The sequence below is a fragment of the Melopsittacus undulatus genome, chromosome Z (assembly GCF_012275295.1).
Source record: "Melopsittacus undulatus isolate bMelUnd1 chromosome Z, bMelUnd1.mat.Z, whole genome shotgun sequence".
Taxonomy (NCBI): Eukaryota; Metazoa; Chordata; class Aves; order Psittaciformes; family Psittaculidae; genus Melopsittacus; species Melopsittacus undulatus.
The window spans coordinates 9,267,898-9,285,368 of NC_047557.1; the positions used below are offsets into that span (position 1 = coordinate 9,267,898).

General features: G+C 53.2%; 3 protein-coding genes across 7 annotated transcripts in view; 2 read left to right on the plus strand and 1 right to left on the minus strand.

The window, feature by feature from the left end:
• UBAP2 (ubiquitin associated protein 2) overlaps positions 1-17,471 on the minus strand; it is a 134,953-nt gene that overhangs the window by 23,850 nt on the left and 93,632 nt on the right. The gene's annotated exons all lie outside the window — the stretch shown is intronic.
• Positions 3,501-4,097, plus strand: LOC117437951 (interferon-like). Its single transcript, XM_034072996.1, has one exon. The coding sequence runs from the start codon at positions 3,534-3,536 to the stop codon at positions 4,095-4,097; it is 564 nt and encodes a 187-aa protein (XP_033928887.1). The 5' UTR covers positions 3,501-3,533.
• Positions 10,485-11,360, plus strand: LOC117437949 (interferon-like). Its single transcript, XM_034072994.1, has one exon. It carries the CDS (start codon positions 10,538-10,540, stop codon positions 11,099-11,101), a length of 564 nt encoding a protein of 187 aa, XP_033928885.1. The 5' UTR covers positions 10,485-10,537; the 3' UTR covers positions 11,102-11,360.

The window sequence follows — 17,471 nt, forward strand, 5'->3', positions numbered from 1 at the left end:
GGGAGCGAGCAGAGCACGCTGATGGCACCCTTGGGAGGTGGGAGCCCTTTTGGTCTTCATTAATAGTAGAATAATGCCTCACTAGTTCAGCTACGACCCCCTCGCACTTTGAATCTAACCTGAAGCTCTGTGAGTGAGCTCTGCTAACTCTTGCCCTAGTACCCTTTTTCACCTGCTGGACAGGGTCTAAACTATCCTTTCCCACAAATGAAACAATAAATTGATAGTCCTCCCTAGTCCACCATCCTTCAAGCCCTAGCATGTTTCACTTGGGCTCGTCCATAACAGGTCCAGTTATATCCCCTCCCCCCTTCATATCTAGTTTAAAGCCCTGTCAATAAGCCCTGCTAACCCCTGCCCCAAAACCCTTTTCCCCCTCTGGGACTGGTGTATCCCACCTGCCACCAGCAAACCAGGTGTCTCATACAGCAGCACATGATTGAAAATTCCAAAACCCTGCCTATGGCACCAGTCACGTAGCCATACATTAATCTGCAGAATCTTCCTATTTATCTCTTCACCCTGGCTTGTAACAGGTACGGAGGCAAACACCACTTGCGCTCCAGACCCTTTAACCAGCCGTACCAGGGCCCTCAAGTCTCTCTTCATTGCCCTTGCCCTCCTTGTAATCATTTCATCACTGCCAACCTGAGAAACCAGCAGCGGATAGTAGTCAGAGGGCTGCACCAGATCAGAGAGTTTCTTTTTAACATCTCTAATCTGAGGCCCAGGTAAGCAGCAGACTTCCCTGTGGGATGGATCCGGTCGACAAATGGGCCCTTCTGTTCCTCTCAGAAGGGAGTCACCCACCACAATTACTCTTCTTTTCTTCTTGGCTGGGGAAGTTCTAAGGCATGGGGGTGAGTGACAAGCCCTAGGTGACTCACTAGATAGATGTACCTCTCCATCTCCATTTACCTGGCCATCTACTTCCAAGACCTCATACCTGTTATTCAAGGGCAACTGGAAGGGAGGAAGGGATTGCGAGGGTTTTCGCTTACCTCTCCGAGGAGGGACCTCCCTCCATACATCCTTGTCCCTTAAGTTCTCTCCTTCTGTCTGATGGTAGGAGGGAAGGGGATCCATCACTTGTTCAACCAATTCCCTCCGCTCCTGCCTTAGGGTGTGGCTCCACCAATCTATTTCACTTTCGCATTCCCTGATGGCTCTCAACCTTTCTACCTCCTCCCTCAGTTCAACCACCTGCCTGAGCAGATCATTTATTTCCTCACAGCGAACACAAGCAGTGTCACTGGCTCCCTTCAATGCAAGTGCCGGGCTCAGGCATTTGCTGCAGCCAGAGACCTGCACGGCCGCATGTCTGCAGGAAGGCTCCGTCTGCATATCCACATTATTACTCACTACCGCTTTTGATCGTGTTGTGACCATGACCTATCCGGTCAATCGATCCATCTATGTCTCTCCACACAACCAAGCACTCCTTCCCCTCCTGAGCTCCAGGCGAGTCCTGTTGATGAGACGGTTAGCCCGCTTGCCTGCCCGCATGAACTGCCGCGTAAACTCCCTCGACCCGCTCTGTTTGCCCGCTCTCTTTGCCGTGCTCCTGGTCGCCGCGCTCCCTGGGTAGGCTTTTAACCACTCGCAGCTGGTGCCACTCCTCCTGACCTCACCCCCGGTGAGTCAGTCCCTCAGGTAGGCTGAGCTGCGGCTCCCGGGCAAGTCCTGTTGAGGACACGGGGCTCCCTCCTCAGTGGCTCTTGTGGCTCTGTGGTGAAGCTCCTGGACGCTGATCTCTCCCCACTCCGCTACAGACCTGCAAATGTCCTCTCTCCAGCTACTCACCTCACCAAATGATCACCACCTTTCCCTCTGCCCACTTCTCCAGCCTCTCAAGGTCCTCAGGAATGGCACCACAACTTCAGATGCATCACACACTGCCCCCAGCTTCGCATCACCACCAACCTTGCCCAGGGCACACTCCAACTCTCCAGCCAGATTGCTGTTCGCACCGCCGCTGTGCCACATCTTTGCCACTGACACAGACACTGGGATAGCGCGAACCTTAACCCAGGCTGGCAACAACAGCAAGCTGTATGGTGCAGTCCACATGCAGAGGGGCCCGAACAGCCTTGACAACCGGCCAGGCCAAACCTCGTCAAGTTCAACAAGGCCAAGTGCAACGTTCGCCCTGCACGTGGCTCACGGCAATCCCAAACACAGCTCCAGGCTGGGCAGACAACGCATTGAGAGCAGCTCTGAGGACAAGACCTCGGTGTCTCGCTTGAGGAGAAGCTGCAGGACCTGGCAGTGTGCGCTCGCAGCCCAGGAAGCCAGCGCACCCTGCCTGCATCGCAAGGAGCGTGACGAGCAGGGGGAGGCAGGCAGGGCATTCTCCACGTCACCTCCTCTCTCCTGACACTCCACCTGCACTCCTGGGAACACCTCCAGGACAAACAGCACAACAGGGTGCGCAGCTGCTTCACAAGAGGAGCTCACAAGAGGCCACGGGGATGCTGGGAGGGCTGCACCTTTGCTCTAGAGACAGGCTCAGGGAGCCGGCCTTGGTAAGCCTCAACAAGAGAAGGCTGAGCAAAGACCTTACAGGAGCTTCCACTGCCCAAAGCCTCCCACAGCAAATACCCAGAGGGTTGGTTCTTCTGCAAGGGCCTGCTGGGAAAGGACAAAGAGGAATGAATGCCTTGAAACTGACACACATTAGATTTCTATGAGAAATCAGGAAGAAGGTCTTCACCATCAGGGTGCTCACACAGTGGCACAGGTCACCCAGAGCGACCTGGTGGAGCTGCCCCATTCCTCTCCTTTAAGCACACAGGGCCCTCACCAATCACCTCTCATATGTCTCACCCTCAACACAAGAATACACTTAGGGCCAACACAAAAAACCAGATCACTGAAAAAAAACATTCAACAACACATAGAAATGATGCACCAACAGTGAGAAAACCAAGAACATAACAGAGAAACAGGGAAGTGTCAAAAAGAATCCAAAAAGAGAATAACCAGTGATGTCATCACTTGAAGACAGTGACATAGTGGCACAAAACCACAGACCGAAAGTCAAACCTCACAACCCCTACTACAGCCCAGCAAAAGGAAAACGGACGTAGTTGGCAGGAAGGGAAATCCAGCACAACACAACTGGAAAGAGACAGAGCCACAGAGGCAAAGCAGAAACCACAACAAAACTCACCAGCAGCACAAGCGCCGCACATCTGCCTGCCCCTCAGCTTTCCCATCTCCACCAACCACTACGACAAAACCCCTGCCGGAACCGGCACCAACCAAAACACAAACCCAAAGCACGGCCAAGGACTTCCCCACACACACACCCCACAAAAGGCTCTTCCCCACCAGGAGCACAGACCCCAGCCCAAACTGGAAACCACAACCCAAAACTGGCCGCAAGCGGAAAGCGGGGAAGGAAGGAAGGGGAAGCCAAACCGCGCTGGCACCACATAAAGCTGCCACCCGGCAGCAGCCCCAGCACACAGCCCGCTCGCACCACCACCGAGAGAGACGCAGCACCCCCAGGCAGCACCCACAGCCACACCATGCCTGCGCCCGCAACACCACACACCCGCCTTGGGCTCCTGCTCCTCCTGACGGCTCTCGCCACCGGCCTCGCCTGCCACCACCAGCCTGCCCGCGACGACACCTTCCCCTGGCACAGCCTCCAGCTCCTCCAGGCCATGGCTCCCAGCCCCACACCGCCCTGCCACCACCACCACCACCCGCCCCTCTTCCCCGACACCCTCCTGCACAGCACCCACCCGCAGCAAGCCGCCTACACCGCCTTCCGCATACTCCAGCACCTCTTCAACACCCTCAGCAGCCCCAGCACACCCCAACACTGGCACAACCACCCGCGACAACAGCTCCTCAACGGCCTCCAGCACCGCATCCAGCGCCTCCAGCACTGCCTGCCGCACAACGCCACGCTCTTCCCGCAACAAGGGCCCCGCAACCCGCTCCTCACCATCAACAAATACTTCCGACACATCCACCACTTCCTGCGCGCCCACAACCACAGCGCCTGCGCCTGGGACCACGTCCGCCTCGAAGCTCGCCTCTGCTTCCAGCACGTGCACAACCTCACCCGCACCGCCCGCACTTAGCCCGCACACCCCACGCTCCCGCACCGACCCCACACCGGCACCACCGCGGCAGCGCCCGCACGCACGCACCCACCTCGGGCCTCCGGCACCCTCCGCAACAGCCACGGACACAGCCGCCCACACCCCGCGGCTCTGCCACCCGCTGCTCCCAACACACCTGCTCTATTTATTGGCACTCGCTGCCACCTATTTATTCACCTATGGATTCACACCAAATAAAGACCTCTGCACAAAACGCCCTCACTGCCTCTCTTCTCACAACCGCACCAACCTCTCCTTCACCCGCGCAGAACACACTTCTCCCCAGCACCTACTTCAAGCCCTGCTCCAAACACCCATCTGCACACCCCTTGCCCGCACTCACACTTGACACCTCTCCAAAGAGCCATGCACTTCCCAACACCTCTTTGCAAAGCCTCGGGCAGACTTCAGCACCATCCTCTGCACCACCAATTCCCCGACATTGGCATCCTCAATGTCTCCCACCACCCAGCCCACTTCACACCCAAGGAGGATCACCGCTGCCTCTGCTTTACTCACTACACACTAGGCACGCAAGGACCTCTTGAGCCGCTCCCGCGCCAGGAGCACAGACACCACCGCAGCCTCAGAACACAGCTCTGAGCAGGAAAGGCACAGAGAGTTGGGCCTGGGCACGACACAAGACTCCAGAGACAACTTCCAGCGCCCTTTAAGGGCCTTACAAGAACCATGGGGACAGCCCTTCCAACAGGGCCTGTCGCCATCGCACAAGGATCGAGGCCTTGACGCTCACAAGAGCCGACATTCAGCCCAGCTACAAGGAGGATGCTGTTTAGCAGGACCGTGCTAAAAACCTCCCCCAGGTTGCTCAGACCAATGGCAGACGCCACATCCCTGCAAACACTGCAGCTCGGCCGCTCACGGCCACAGACCCCTAGTCTGCTGGAAGGTGGCTCTGCTCACCGCTGCCCGCCTGACACACACAAACCTCCCACAGTCACTCCCAACCCGCACAACCCACAACGCGCCTCCAGGAAGCACAGGCACAGCCCAGAGCCCTCGCATTCTGCCACAGAATCACAGAATCCCAAGGGTTGGAAGGGACCTCAAAGATCATCTACACCAACCCACCCGCAAGAGCAGGGTAACCTAGAGTACATCACACAGGAACTTGTCCAGGTGGGCCTTGAATAGCTCCAACATAGGAGACTCCACAACCCCCCTGGGCAACCTGTTCCAGTGCTCTGTCACTCTCACAGTAAAGGAGTTCTTCCTGATGTTAACGTGGAACCTCCTATGCTCCAGTTTACACCCATTGCCCCTTGTCCTATCACTGGATATCACTGAAAAAAGCCAAGCTCCATCATCCTGACACCCACCCTTTACATACTGGTAAACACTGATGAGGTCACCCCTCAGTCTCCTCTTCTCCCAGCTAAACAGACCCAGCTCCCTCAGCCTCTCCTCATAAGGGAGCTGTTCCACTCCCTTCATCATCTTTGTGGCTCTGCGCTGGACTCTTACCAAAGATTATGGAGAGTGGCCTAGCAATGTCCTCCGCCAGCTCCCTCAGCACCCGTGGGTGCATTCCTTCCGGACCCATCGATTTATAGATGTCCAGATTGCATAGCTGATCCCTAACCCAATCCTCATCTACCAAAGCAAACTCCTCCTTTGTCCTGACTCCTTCTGGGGCTACAGGAATCTGGGCCCCCAGGGGAGAGTCTGCAGGAGTAAAGACAGAGGCAAAGAAAGCATTCAGCACTTCTGCCATCTTTGTATCCTCTGTCTCCAGGACACCCACCTTGTTCAGCACTGGGCCTATATTGCCTCTTGTGTTAGTTTGATTTGCTATGTATTTGAAGAAGCCCTTTCTATTGTCCTTAATCCGACTTGCAAGACTAAGTTCCAAGGAGGCCTTAGCTGTCCTAATTGCCTCCCTACATCCTCTAACAACTGTCCTATATTCCTCCCAAGTGGACAGCCCCTCTTTCCAGGACCCACAGATTCTCCTTTTCCACTTGAGTTTGCCCAGCAGCTCCTTGTTTAACCACGCTGGTCTCCTAGATCCTTTACTTGATTTCCTACTCATTGGGATGCTCTGATCCTGAGCTTGGAAGAAGTGGTCCTTGAATGCTGACCAGCTATCATGAGCCCCTTTACTGCCTAGTACCCTTTCTCATGGGACTTCCCTTAGCAGTTGATTGAACAGGCCAAAGTTGGCCCTTCGGAAATCCACAACTGTGGCCTTGCTAGGTATTCTATTCCTCCCACACAGGATCCTAAACTCCACCATCTCACGCTCACTGCAGCCAAGGCTGCCATTGACCATCACCACTTCAAACAAACCCTCCTTGTTGGTGAGTACTAAACCTATCAGCGCTCCTCTCCTAGTTGGTTTGTCCACCATTTGCATTAAGAAGTTATCCTCAATGCACTGGAGGAACCTCCTAGACTGTGAATGATTGGCTGTGTGAGTCTTCCAGCAAGTATCAGGGTAGTTAAAATCCCCCAGGAGGACTAAGGCATGTACTCACAAGGCTACTTCCAGTTGCCTGTAGAAAGCCTCATCAACTCCTTCATCCTGATCAGGAGGTCTATAATAGATTCCCACAACTGTATCACCCGTACCAGCCTGGTCCTTAATTCGTACCCACAGACATTCCACTTGCTCCTCATCTGCCCCTGGACACAACTCAATACATTCTAGTCGCTCTCTCACATAAAGAACAACTCCAGCACCTCGCTTTGCTGACCTATCTTTCCTAAAAAGGACATAGACATCCATGAGCACATTCCAGTCAGGTGAGCTGTCCCACCATATCTCTGTAATTGCCACTAGGTCATACCTTTAGATCACACACAAACTTCTAACTCCTCCTGTTTATTTCCCATGCTGCGTGCATTGGTGTACAGGCATTTCAGGGAGCGACCAGAGCACGCTGATGGCACCCTTGGGAGGTGGGAGCCCTTTTGGTCTTCATTAAGAGTAGAACAGTGCCTCACTAGTTCAGCTACGACCCCCTCGCACTTTGAATCTAACCTGAAGCTCTGTGAGTGAGCTCTGCTAACTCTTGTCCTAGTACCCTTTTTCACCTGCGGGACAGGGTCTAAACTATCCTTTCCCACAAATGAAACAATAGATTGATAGTCCTCCCTAGTCCGCCATCCTCCAAGCCATAGCATGTTTCTCTTGGGCTTGTCCCTAACAGGTCCAGTTATATCCCCTCCCCCCTTCATATCTAGTTTAAAGCCCTGTCAATAAGCCCTGCTAACCCCTGCCCCAAAACCCTTTTCCCCCTCTGGGACTGGTGTATCCCACCTGCCACCAGCAAACCAGGTGTCTCATACAGCAGCACATGATTGAAAAATCCAAAACCCTGCCTATGGCACCAGTCACGTAGCCATACATTAATCTGCAGAATCTTCCTATTTATCTCTTCACCCTGGCTTGTAACAGGTACAGAGGCAAACATCACTTGCGCTCCAGACCCTTTAACCAGCAGTCCCAGGGCCCTCAAGTCTCTCTTCATTGCCCTTGCCCTCCTTGTAATCATTTAATCACTGCCAACCTGAAAAACGAGCAGCGGATAGTAGTCAGAGGGCTGCACCAGATCAGAGAGTTTCTTTTTAACATCTCTAATCTGAGCCCCAGGTAAGCAGCAGACTTCCCTGTGGCATGGATCCGGTCGACAAATGGGCCCTTCTGTTCCTCTCAGAAGGGAGTCACCCACCACAATTACTCTTCTTTTCTTCTTGGTTGGGGAAGTTCGAAGGCATGGGGGTGAGTGACAAGCCCTAGGTGACTCACTAGATAGATGTACCTCTCCATCTCCATTTACCTGGCCATCTACTTCCAAGACCTCATACCTGTTATTCAAGGGCAACTGGGAAGGAGGAAGGGATTGTGAGGGTTTTCACTTACCTCTCTGAGGAGAGACCTCCCTCCATACATCCTTGTCCCTTAAGTTCTCTCCTTCTGTCTGATGGTAGGAGGGAAGTGGATCCATCACTTGTTCAACCACTTGCCTCTGCCCCTGCCTTAGGCTGTGGCTCCACCAATCTATTTCACTTTCGCATTCCCTGATGGCTCTCAAGCTTTCTACCTCCTCCCTCAGTTCAACCACCTGCCTGAGCAGATCAGTTATTTGCTCACAGCGAACACAAGCAGTGTCACTGGCTCCTTCCAATACAAGTGTCAGGCTCAGGCATTTGTTGCAGCCAGAGACCGGCACGGCCGCATGTCTGCAGGAAGGCTCCGTCTGCATATCCACATTATTACTCACTAACGCTTTTGATCGTGCTGTAACCATGACCTATCTGGTCGATCGATCCGTCTATGTCTCTCCACACAAGCAAGCACTCCTTCCCCTCCTGAGCTCCAGGCAAGTCCTGTTGATGAGACAGTTAGCCCACTTGCCTTCCCGCATGAACTGCCGCGTAAACTGCCTCGACCCGCTCTGTTCACCCGCTCTGTTCGCCGTGCTCCTGGTCGCCGCGCTCCCTGGACAGGCTTTTAACCACTCCCAGCTGGTGCCACTCCTTCTGACCTCACCCCCCGGTGAGTCAGCCCCTCAGGTAGGCTGAGCTGCCGCCTCCTGGGCAAGTCCTGTTGAGGACTTAGGGCTCCCTCCTCAGTGGCTCTTGTTGCTCTGTGGTGAAGCTCCTGGACGCTGATCTCTCCCCACTCTGCTACAGACCTGCAAATGTCCTCTCTCCAGCTACTCACCTCACCAAATGATCACCACCTTTCCCTCTGCCCACTTCTCCAGCCTCTCAAGGTCCTCACGAATGGCACCACAACTTCAGGTGCATCACACACTGCCCCCAGCTTCGCATCACCACCAACCTTGCCCAGGGCACACTCCAACTCTCCAGCCAGACTGCTGTTGGCACCGGCGCTGTTCCACATCTTTGCCACTGACACAGACACTGGGATAGCGCGAACCTTAACCCAGGCTGGCAACAACAGCAAGCTGTATGGTGCAGTCCACATGCAGAGGAGCCCGAACAGCCTTGACAACTGGCCAGGCCAAACCTTGTCAAGTTCAACAAGGCCAAGTGCAACGTTCGCCCTGCACGTGGCTCATGGCAATCCCAAACACAGCTCCAGGCTGGGCAGACAACGCATTGAGAGCAGCTCTGAGGACAAGACCTCGGTGTCTCGCTTGAGGAGAAGCTGCAGGACCTGGCAGTGTGCGCTCGCAGCCCAGGAAGCCAGCGCACCCTGCCTGCATCGCAAGGAGCGTGATGAGCAGGGGGGAGGCAGGCAGGGCATTCTCCCCATCACCTCCTCTCTCCTCACACTCCACCTGCAATCCTGGGAACACCTCCAGGACAAACAGCACAACAGGGTGCGCAGCTGCTTCACAAGATGAGATCACAAGAGGCCACGGGGATGCTGGGAGGGCTGCACCTTTGCTCTAGAGACAGGCTCAGGGAGCCGGCCTTGGTAAGCCTCAACAAGAGAAGGCTGAGCAAAGACCTTACAGGAGCTTCCACTGCCCAAAGCCTCCCACAGCAAATACCCAGAGGGTTGGTTCTCCTGCAAGGGCCTGCTGGGAAAGGACAAAGAGGAATGAATGCCTTTAAACTGACACACATTAGATTTCTACTAGAAATCAGGAAGAAAGTCTTCACCATCAGGGTGCTCACACAGTGGCACAGGTCACCCAGAGCGAGCTGGTGGAGCTGCCCCATTCTTCTCCTTTAAGCACACAGGGCCCTCACCAATCACCTCTCATATGTCTCACCCTCAACACAAGAATACACTTAGGGCCAACACAAAAAACCAGATCACTGAAAAAAAACATTCAACAACACATAGAAATGATGCACCAACAGTGAGAAAACCAAGAACATAACAGAGAAACAGGGAAGTGTCAAAAAGAACCCAAAAAGAGAATAACCAGTGATGTCATCACTTGAAGACAGTGACATAGTGGCACAAAACCACAGACCGAAAGTCAAACCTCACAACCCACACTACAGCCCAGCAAAAGGAAAACGGACGTAGTTGGCAGGAAGGGAAATCCAGCACAACACAACTGGAAAGAGACAGAGCCACAGAGGCAAAGCAGAAACCACAACAAAACTCACCAGCAGCACAAGCGCCGCACATCTGCCTGCCCCTCAGCTTTCCCATCTCCACCAACCACTACAACAAAACCCCTGCCGGAACCGGCACCGACCAAAACACAACCCCAAAGCACAGCCAAGGACTTCCCCACACACACACACCCCACAAAAGGCTCTTCCCCACCAGGAGCACAGACCCCAGCCCAAACTGGAAACCACAACCCAAAACTGGCCGCAAGCGGAAAGCGGGGAAGGAAGGAAGGGGAAGCCAAACCGCGCTGGCACCACATAAAGCTGCCACCCGGCAGCAGCCCCAGCACACAGCCCGCTCGCACCACCACCGAGACGCAGCACCCCCAGGCAGCACCCACAGCCACACCATGCCTGCGCCCGCAACACCACACACCCGCCTTGGGCTCCTGCTCCTCCTGACGGCTCTCGCCACCGGCCTCGCCTGCCACCACCAGCCTGCCCGCGACGACACCTTCCCCTGGCGCAGCCTCCAGCTCCTCCAGGCCATGGCTCCCAGCCCCACACCGCCCTGCCACCACCACCACCACCCGCCCCTCTTCCCCGACACCCTCCTGCACAGCACCCACCCGCAGCAAGCCGCCGACACCGCCCTCCGCATACTCCAGCACCTCTTCAACACCCTCAGCAGCCCCAGCACACCCCAACACTGGCACAACCACCCGCGACAACAGCTCCTCAACAGCCTCGATCATTACATTCACCACCTGAAGCGCTGCCTGTCAGGCAACATCAGACGCTTCCAAAGCCGAGGACCACGCAATCTGCTGCTCAACATCAACAAGTACATTCATGGCGTCACCACCTACCTCCAGGACCACAACTACAGCGCCTGTGCCTGGGACCACGTTCGCCACGAGGCTCACACCTTGTTCCGACACTTGGACACACTCTTCCGGCGAATGAGGAGTTGATTTGCTCCCACCCTCTGCCAACCCCAGCACCAAATGCCTGTCCTCAGCCAACATCGCTGCCCACAGATGGACAGGACTCAGCTGCAGCCTGGGCTGGCATTGTTCTGGGTAGCCAGAGCTCTTCCAGGCAGGACCCTGCACTGAGAGGGAATGGGCATGACCACACTGAGCCTAAAGCTGGGCTTTGGGACAGCCGCACTGCTCATACTGCTGGGAAGGCAGGAGGGGATTGTGGTGCTTGCACACCTATGGGCAGGCTATGGACAAGGGGATGAGAGAGGGGTGGTACTTATTACCTAAGGGGATAGCCAGCCTATCCAGGCTGTGGCCTCCCTTGATGGACTGGGGGGGGGGGGGCCCATGCACAATGCGAGACTCTTGCAATAATGAAAGAACTCTTATTTATGTATTTATTTAGCTGGCACTGCTTTGGTACTTATTTATTTATTTATTTGTTTATTTATTTATGTCCTTCGTGGAAATAAAGACTTTTTGTAAAAACAAAAAAAAAGGAAAAAGATGTGGTCATTATGCAGGGACCTGATAGGCAAAGACAGGGAATCTCCAGGCAGGCAGGGATGAGTCTCTCTCCTGCAGCCAAGCCCACCAATACCTCCTGCCCTGGCCAAAGGCTCCAAACAGCAACCGACTCAGTGATCCACCATGGCCCTTCAAGCCTATAGGCATCTCTTCCTGATGCCAGACTCTGAGAGCACATGCTTGGCCAGAGGACATGATGCCTGCCTTTTGTGCACCTCCTCTCCCACCACCCACCCTCTTTCTTCCCAACCCTTTCCCCGTTCCAAGACATGATAATCCCTTCCCAACAACAACGACCCTATCGCAAACCACCCCACAGCAATGCCTACGTACTGCTAGGTACATCAAGCAGAGTAGCATGGACAAGATGCACCTCAAAAAGGCATGGAGGGGACCCACCAAAGCCTGTGACATTTGGACAAGGAACACCATACCAGCACTACAACCCCCACACAAAACCATAAATACAAGCTGGGAAGAGAACAGACTGAGAGCAGCCCTCAGGAGTAGCACCTGGAGGTGTTGCTTGATGACAAGCACAGGATGACCAACATGCTCAACATGGGGAGTGTGTGCTTGCAGCCCAGAAACCAACCCTGTATGCTGGGCTGCATCAAAAGGACCAGGACCAGCAGGTCAAGGGGGAGGATCCTGCCCCTTGGCTCTGCTCTCATGACAGTCCCCTGCTGTCTTGCATTCAGGTCTGGGGCAAGGACACAAGAGGGACATGCACCTGCTTGAGTGAGGCCAGAGGAACCCATGGAAACTCTCTGAGAGCTGGAGCACCTCTGCTCTCAAGACAGGCTGAGAGAGCTGGGCTGGTTCAGCCTGCAAAAGAGAAGGCTCCAGGAGACCTTAGAGCAGCTCCCACTGCCTAAAGGTGCTATGAGAAACCTGGAGATGGCAGTTTTACGAAGGCCTGTAGGGATGAAGGGGAATGGCTTTAAACTGACAGAAGGAAGATGGAGATTAGACATGAGGATTAAATTCTTCACTATGAGAGTGGTGGGACCCTGGCACAGGTTGCCCAAGGAACCTGTGGAGGTCCCATCCCTGACAGTGTTCAAGGCCAAGGTTGGGCAGGGCTCAGAGGAAACTGGTCTAGTGAAGTGATGAGCTTTAAGGTCCCTTTCAAACCAAAGAGTCAGTGATTCTATGAACATCAGAGAAGATATCAGGGCAGTTGGGAGATGGCCATTCCTGGAGAGTTACACAAAAGCATCACTGGAAAAGGCAACAGGCAACCTCCTCTCATAAGACCTAACCTCAGAACAGAAATGCACTAAGGTCTCTCCAGAAAAAAAACACGACTGGAATACAATTAGACCAATAAGAAGACACGATGCACAGACAGAGATAAAAACAACAGAAACGGAGAAGTTGCAGTAGAATCAATGATAATATAATACAAATGCAAATCTCCAAGAAAACCTAGAAATCTGGGGGAAAAACTTGTCTGTAGAGAGTATTTTGCTCAACATCACACAAACACATGGAGCTCAAACCAAACTCCTCAACAGGCAGAAAGAGAAAATAAAAGAATATATGAATGGCTGAATCTTAACAATTGTCCAAAAAACAACTGTTACAACAATTTAGAGTTCCAAAAAACAATGAGCTACAGACAGAGAACAGGAAGCAAAGGCATTATGAAAGCTTCACCAATACAGACACAGCACTCAAGCAACAGACCAGGAATAATATACAAAAAGAACATCCGAAGAGAGGGAAATCATACACTTGTACAGAAACAAATAATTTACAAATAATAAAAAAACAAAATCACACACAAATTGAATAAATCAAGTGAATGAAAAAATAGCAAATATAAAAAAATCACAACGAACCCAAAAAGAGAATAACCAGTGATGTCATCACTGAAGACAGTGACATAGTGGCACGAAACCATACACCGAAAGTCAAAACCCACAGCCCACACTACAGCCCAGCAAAAGGAAAAGGGACTTGGCAGGAAGGGAAATCCAGCACAACACAACTGGAAAGAGACAGAGCCACAGAGGCAAAGCAGAAACCACAACAAAACTCACCAGCAGCACAAGTGCCGCACATCTGCCTGTCCCTCAGCTTTCCCATCTCCACCAACCACTACGCCAAAACCCCTGCCGGAACCGGCACCAACCAAAACACAAACCCAAAGCACGGCCAAGGACTTCCCCACACACACACCCCACAAAAGGCTCTTCCCCACCAGGAGCACAGACCCCAGCCCAAACTGGAAACCACAACCCAAAACTGGCCGCAAGCAGAAAGCAGGGAAGGAAGGAAGGGGAAGCCAAACCACGCTGGCACCACATAAAGCTGCCACCCGGCAGCAGCCCCAGCACACAGCCCGCTCGCACCACCACCGAGACGCAGCACCCCCAGGCAGCACCCACAGCCACACCATGCCTGCACCCGCAACACCACACACCCGCCTTGGGCTCCTGCTCCTCCTGACGGCTCTCGCCACCGGCCTCGCCTGCCACCACCAGCCTGCCCGCGACGACACCTTCCCCTGGCGCAGCCTCCAGCTCCTCCAGGCTATGGCTCCCAGCCCCACACCGCCCTGCCACCACCACCACCACCCGCCCCTCTTCCCCGACACCCTCCTGCACAGCACCCACCCGCAGCAAGCCGCCGACGCCGCCGACACCGCCTTCCGCATACTCCAGCACCTCTTCAACACCCTCAGCAGCCCCAGCACCCCCCAACACTGGCACAACCACCTGCGACAACAGCTCCTCAACAGCCTCGATCATTACATTCACCACCTGAAGCGCTGCCTGTCAGGCAACGTCGGAAGCTTCCAAAGCCGAGGACCACGCAATCTGCTGCTCAACATCAACAAGTACATCCAGGGCGTCACCACCTACCTCCAGGACCACAACTACAGCGCCTGTGCCTGGGACCACGTTCGCCACGAGGCTCACACCTTGTTCCGACACTTGGACACACTCTTCCGGCGAATGAGAAGTTGATTTGCTCCCACCCTCTGCCAACCCCAGCACCAAATGCCTGTCCTCAGCCAACATCGCTGCCCACAGATGGACAGGACTCAGCTGCAGCCTGGGCTGGCATTGTTCTGGGTAGCCAGAGCTCTTCCAGGCAGGACCCTGCACTGAGAGGGAATGGGCATGACCACACTGAGGCTAAAGCTGGGCTTTGGGACAGCCGCACTGCTCATACTGCTGGGAAGGCAGGAGGGGATTGTGGTGCTTGCACACCTATGGGCAGCCTATGGACAAGGGGATGAGAGAGGGCTGGTATTTATTACCTAAGGGGATAGCCAGCCTATCCAGGCTGTGGCCTCCCTTGATGGACTGGGGGGGTCCCCATGCACAATGCGAGACTCTTGCAGCAATGAAAGAACTCTTATTTATGTATTTATTTAGCTGGCACTGCTTTGGGGTTTATTTATTTATTTATTTATTTATTTATGTCCTTCGTGGAAATAAAGACTTTTTGTAAAAACAAAAAAAAAGGAAAAAGATGTGGTCATTATGCAGGGACCTGGTAGGCAAAGACAGGAATCTCCAGGCAGGCAGGGATGAGTCTCTCTCCTGCAGCCAAGCCCACCAATACCTCCTGCGCTGGCCAAAGCCTCCAAACAGCAACCTACTCAGTCATCCACCATGGCCCTTCAAGCCCATAGGCATCTCTTCCTGATGCCAGACTCTGAGAGCACATGCTTGGCCAGAGGACATGATGCCTGCCCTTTGTGCACCTCCTCTCCCACCACCCACCCTCTTTCTTCCCAACCCTTTCCCCGTTCCAAGACATGATAATCCCTTCCCAACAACAACGACCCTATCGCAAACCACCCCACAGCAATGCCTACGTACTGCTAGGTACATCAAGCAGAGTAGCATGGACAAGATGCACCTGAAAAAGGCATGCAGGGGACGCACCAAAGCCTGTGACATTTGCACAAGGAACACCATACCAGCACTACAACCCCCACACAAAACCATAAATACAAGCTGGGAAGAGAATAGACTGAGAGCAGCCCTGAGGAGTAGCACCTGGAGGTGTTGCTTGATGACAAGCACAGTATGACCAACATGCTCAACATGGGGAGTGTGTGCTTGCAGCCCAGTAACCAACCCTGTATGCTGGGCTGCATCAACAGCACCATCACCAGCAGGTCAAGGGGGAGGATCCTGCCCCTTGCCTCTGCTCTCATGACAGTCCCCTGCTGTCTTGCATTCAGGTCTGGGGCAATGACACAAGAGGGACATGCACCTGCTTGAGTGAGGCCAGAGGAACCCATGGAAACTCTCTGAGAGCTGGAGCACCTCTGCTCTCAAGACAGGCTGAGAGAGCTGGGCTGGTTCAGCCTGCAGAAGAGAAGGCTCCAGGGAGACCTTAGAGCAGCTCCCACTGCCTAAAGGGGCTATGAGAAACCTGGAGATGGGAGTTTTAGGAAGGCCTGTAGGGATGAAGGGGAAGGGCTTTAAACTGACAGAAGGAAGATGGAGATTAGACATGAGGATGAAATTCTTCACTATGAGAGTGGTGGGACCCTGGCACAGGTTGCCCAAGGAAGCTGTGGAGGTCCCATCCCTGACAGTGCTCAAGGCCGAGGTTGGGCAGGGCTCGGAGGAAACTGGTCTAGTGAAGTGATGAGCTTTAGGGTCCCTTTCAAACCAAAGAGTCTGTGATTCTATGAACATCAGAGAGGACATCAGAGAAGTTGGGAGATGGCCATTCCTGGAGAGTTATGCAAAAGCATCACTGGAAAAGGCAATAGGCAACCTCCTCTCATAAGACCTAACCTCAGAACAGAAATGCACTAAGGTCTCTCCAGAAAAAAACACACGACTGGAATACAATTAGACCAATAAGAAGACACGATGCACAGACAGAGATAAAAACAACAACAGAAACTGAGACCTTGCAGTAGAATCAATGATAATATAATACAAATGCAAATCTCCAAGAAAACCTGGAAATCTGGGGGAAAAAATTGTCTGTAGAGAGTATTTTGCTCAACATCACACAAACACATGGAGCTCAAACCAAACTCCTCAACAGGCAGAAAGAGAAAATAAAAGAATATATAAATGGCTGAATCTTAACAATTGGCCAAAAAACAACTGTTACAACAATTTAGAGTTCCAAAAAACAATGAGCTTCAGACAGAGAACAGGAAGCAAAGGCATTATGAAAGCTTCATCAATACAGACACAGCACTCAAGCAACAGACTAGGAATAATATACAAAAAGAACATGTGAAGAGAGGGAAATTATACACTTGTACAGAAACAAATAATTTACAAATAATAAAAAACCAAAATCACACCCAAAATAAGTAAATCAAGTCAACGAAAAAATAGCAAATATAAAAAAAAAATCACAAGGAACCCAAAAACAGAATAACCAGTGATGTCATCATGAAGACAGTGACATAGTGGCACGAAACCATAGACCGAAAGTCAAACCCCACAGCAAAAGGAAAAGGGACTTGGCAGGAAGGGAAATCCAGCACAACACAACTGGAAAGAGACAGAGCCACAGAGGCAAAGCAGAAACCACAACAAAACTCACCAGCAGCACAAGCGCCACACATCTGCCTGCCCCTCAGCTTTCCCATCTCCACCAACCACTACGCCAAAACCCCTGCCGGAACCGGCACCAACCAAAACACAAGCCCAAAGCACAGCCAAGGACTTCCCCACACACACACACACCCCACAAAAGGCTCTTCCCCACCAGGAGCACAGACCCCAGCCCAAACTGGAAACCACAACCCAAAACTGGCCGCAAGCGGAAAGCGGGGAAGGAAGGAAGGGGAAGCCAAACCGCGCTGGCACCACATAAAGCTGCCACC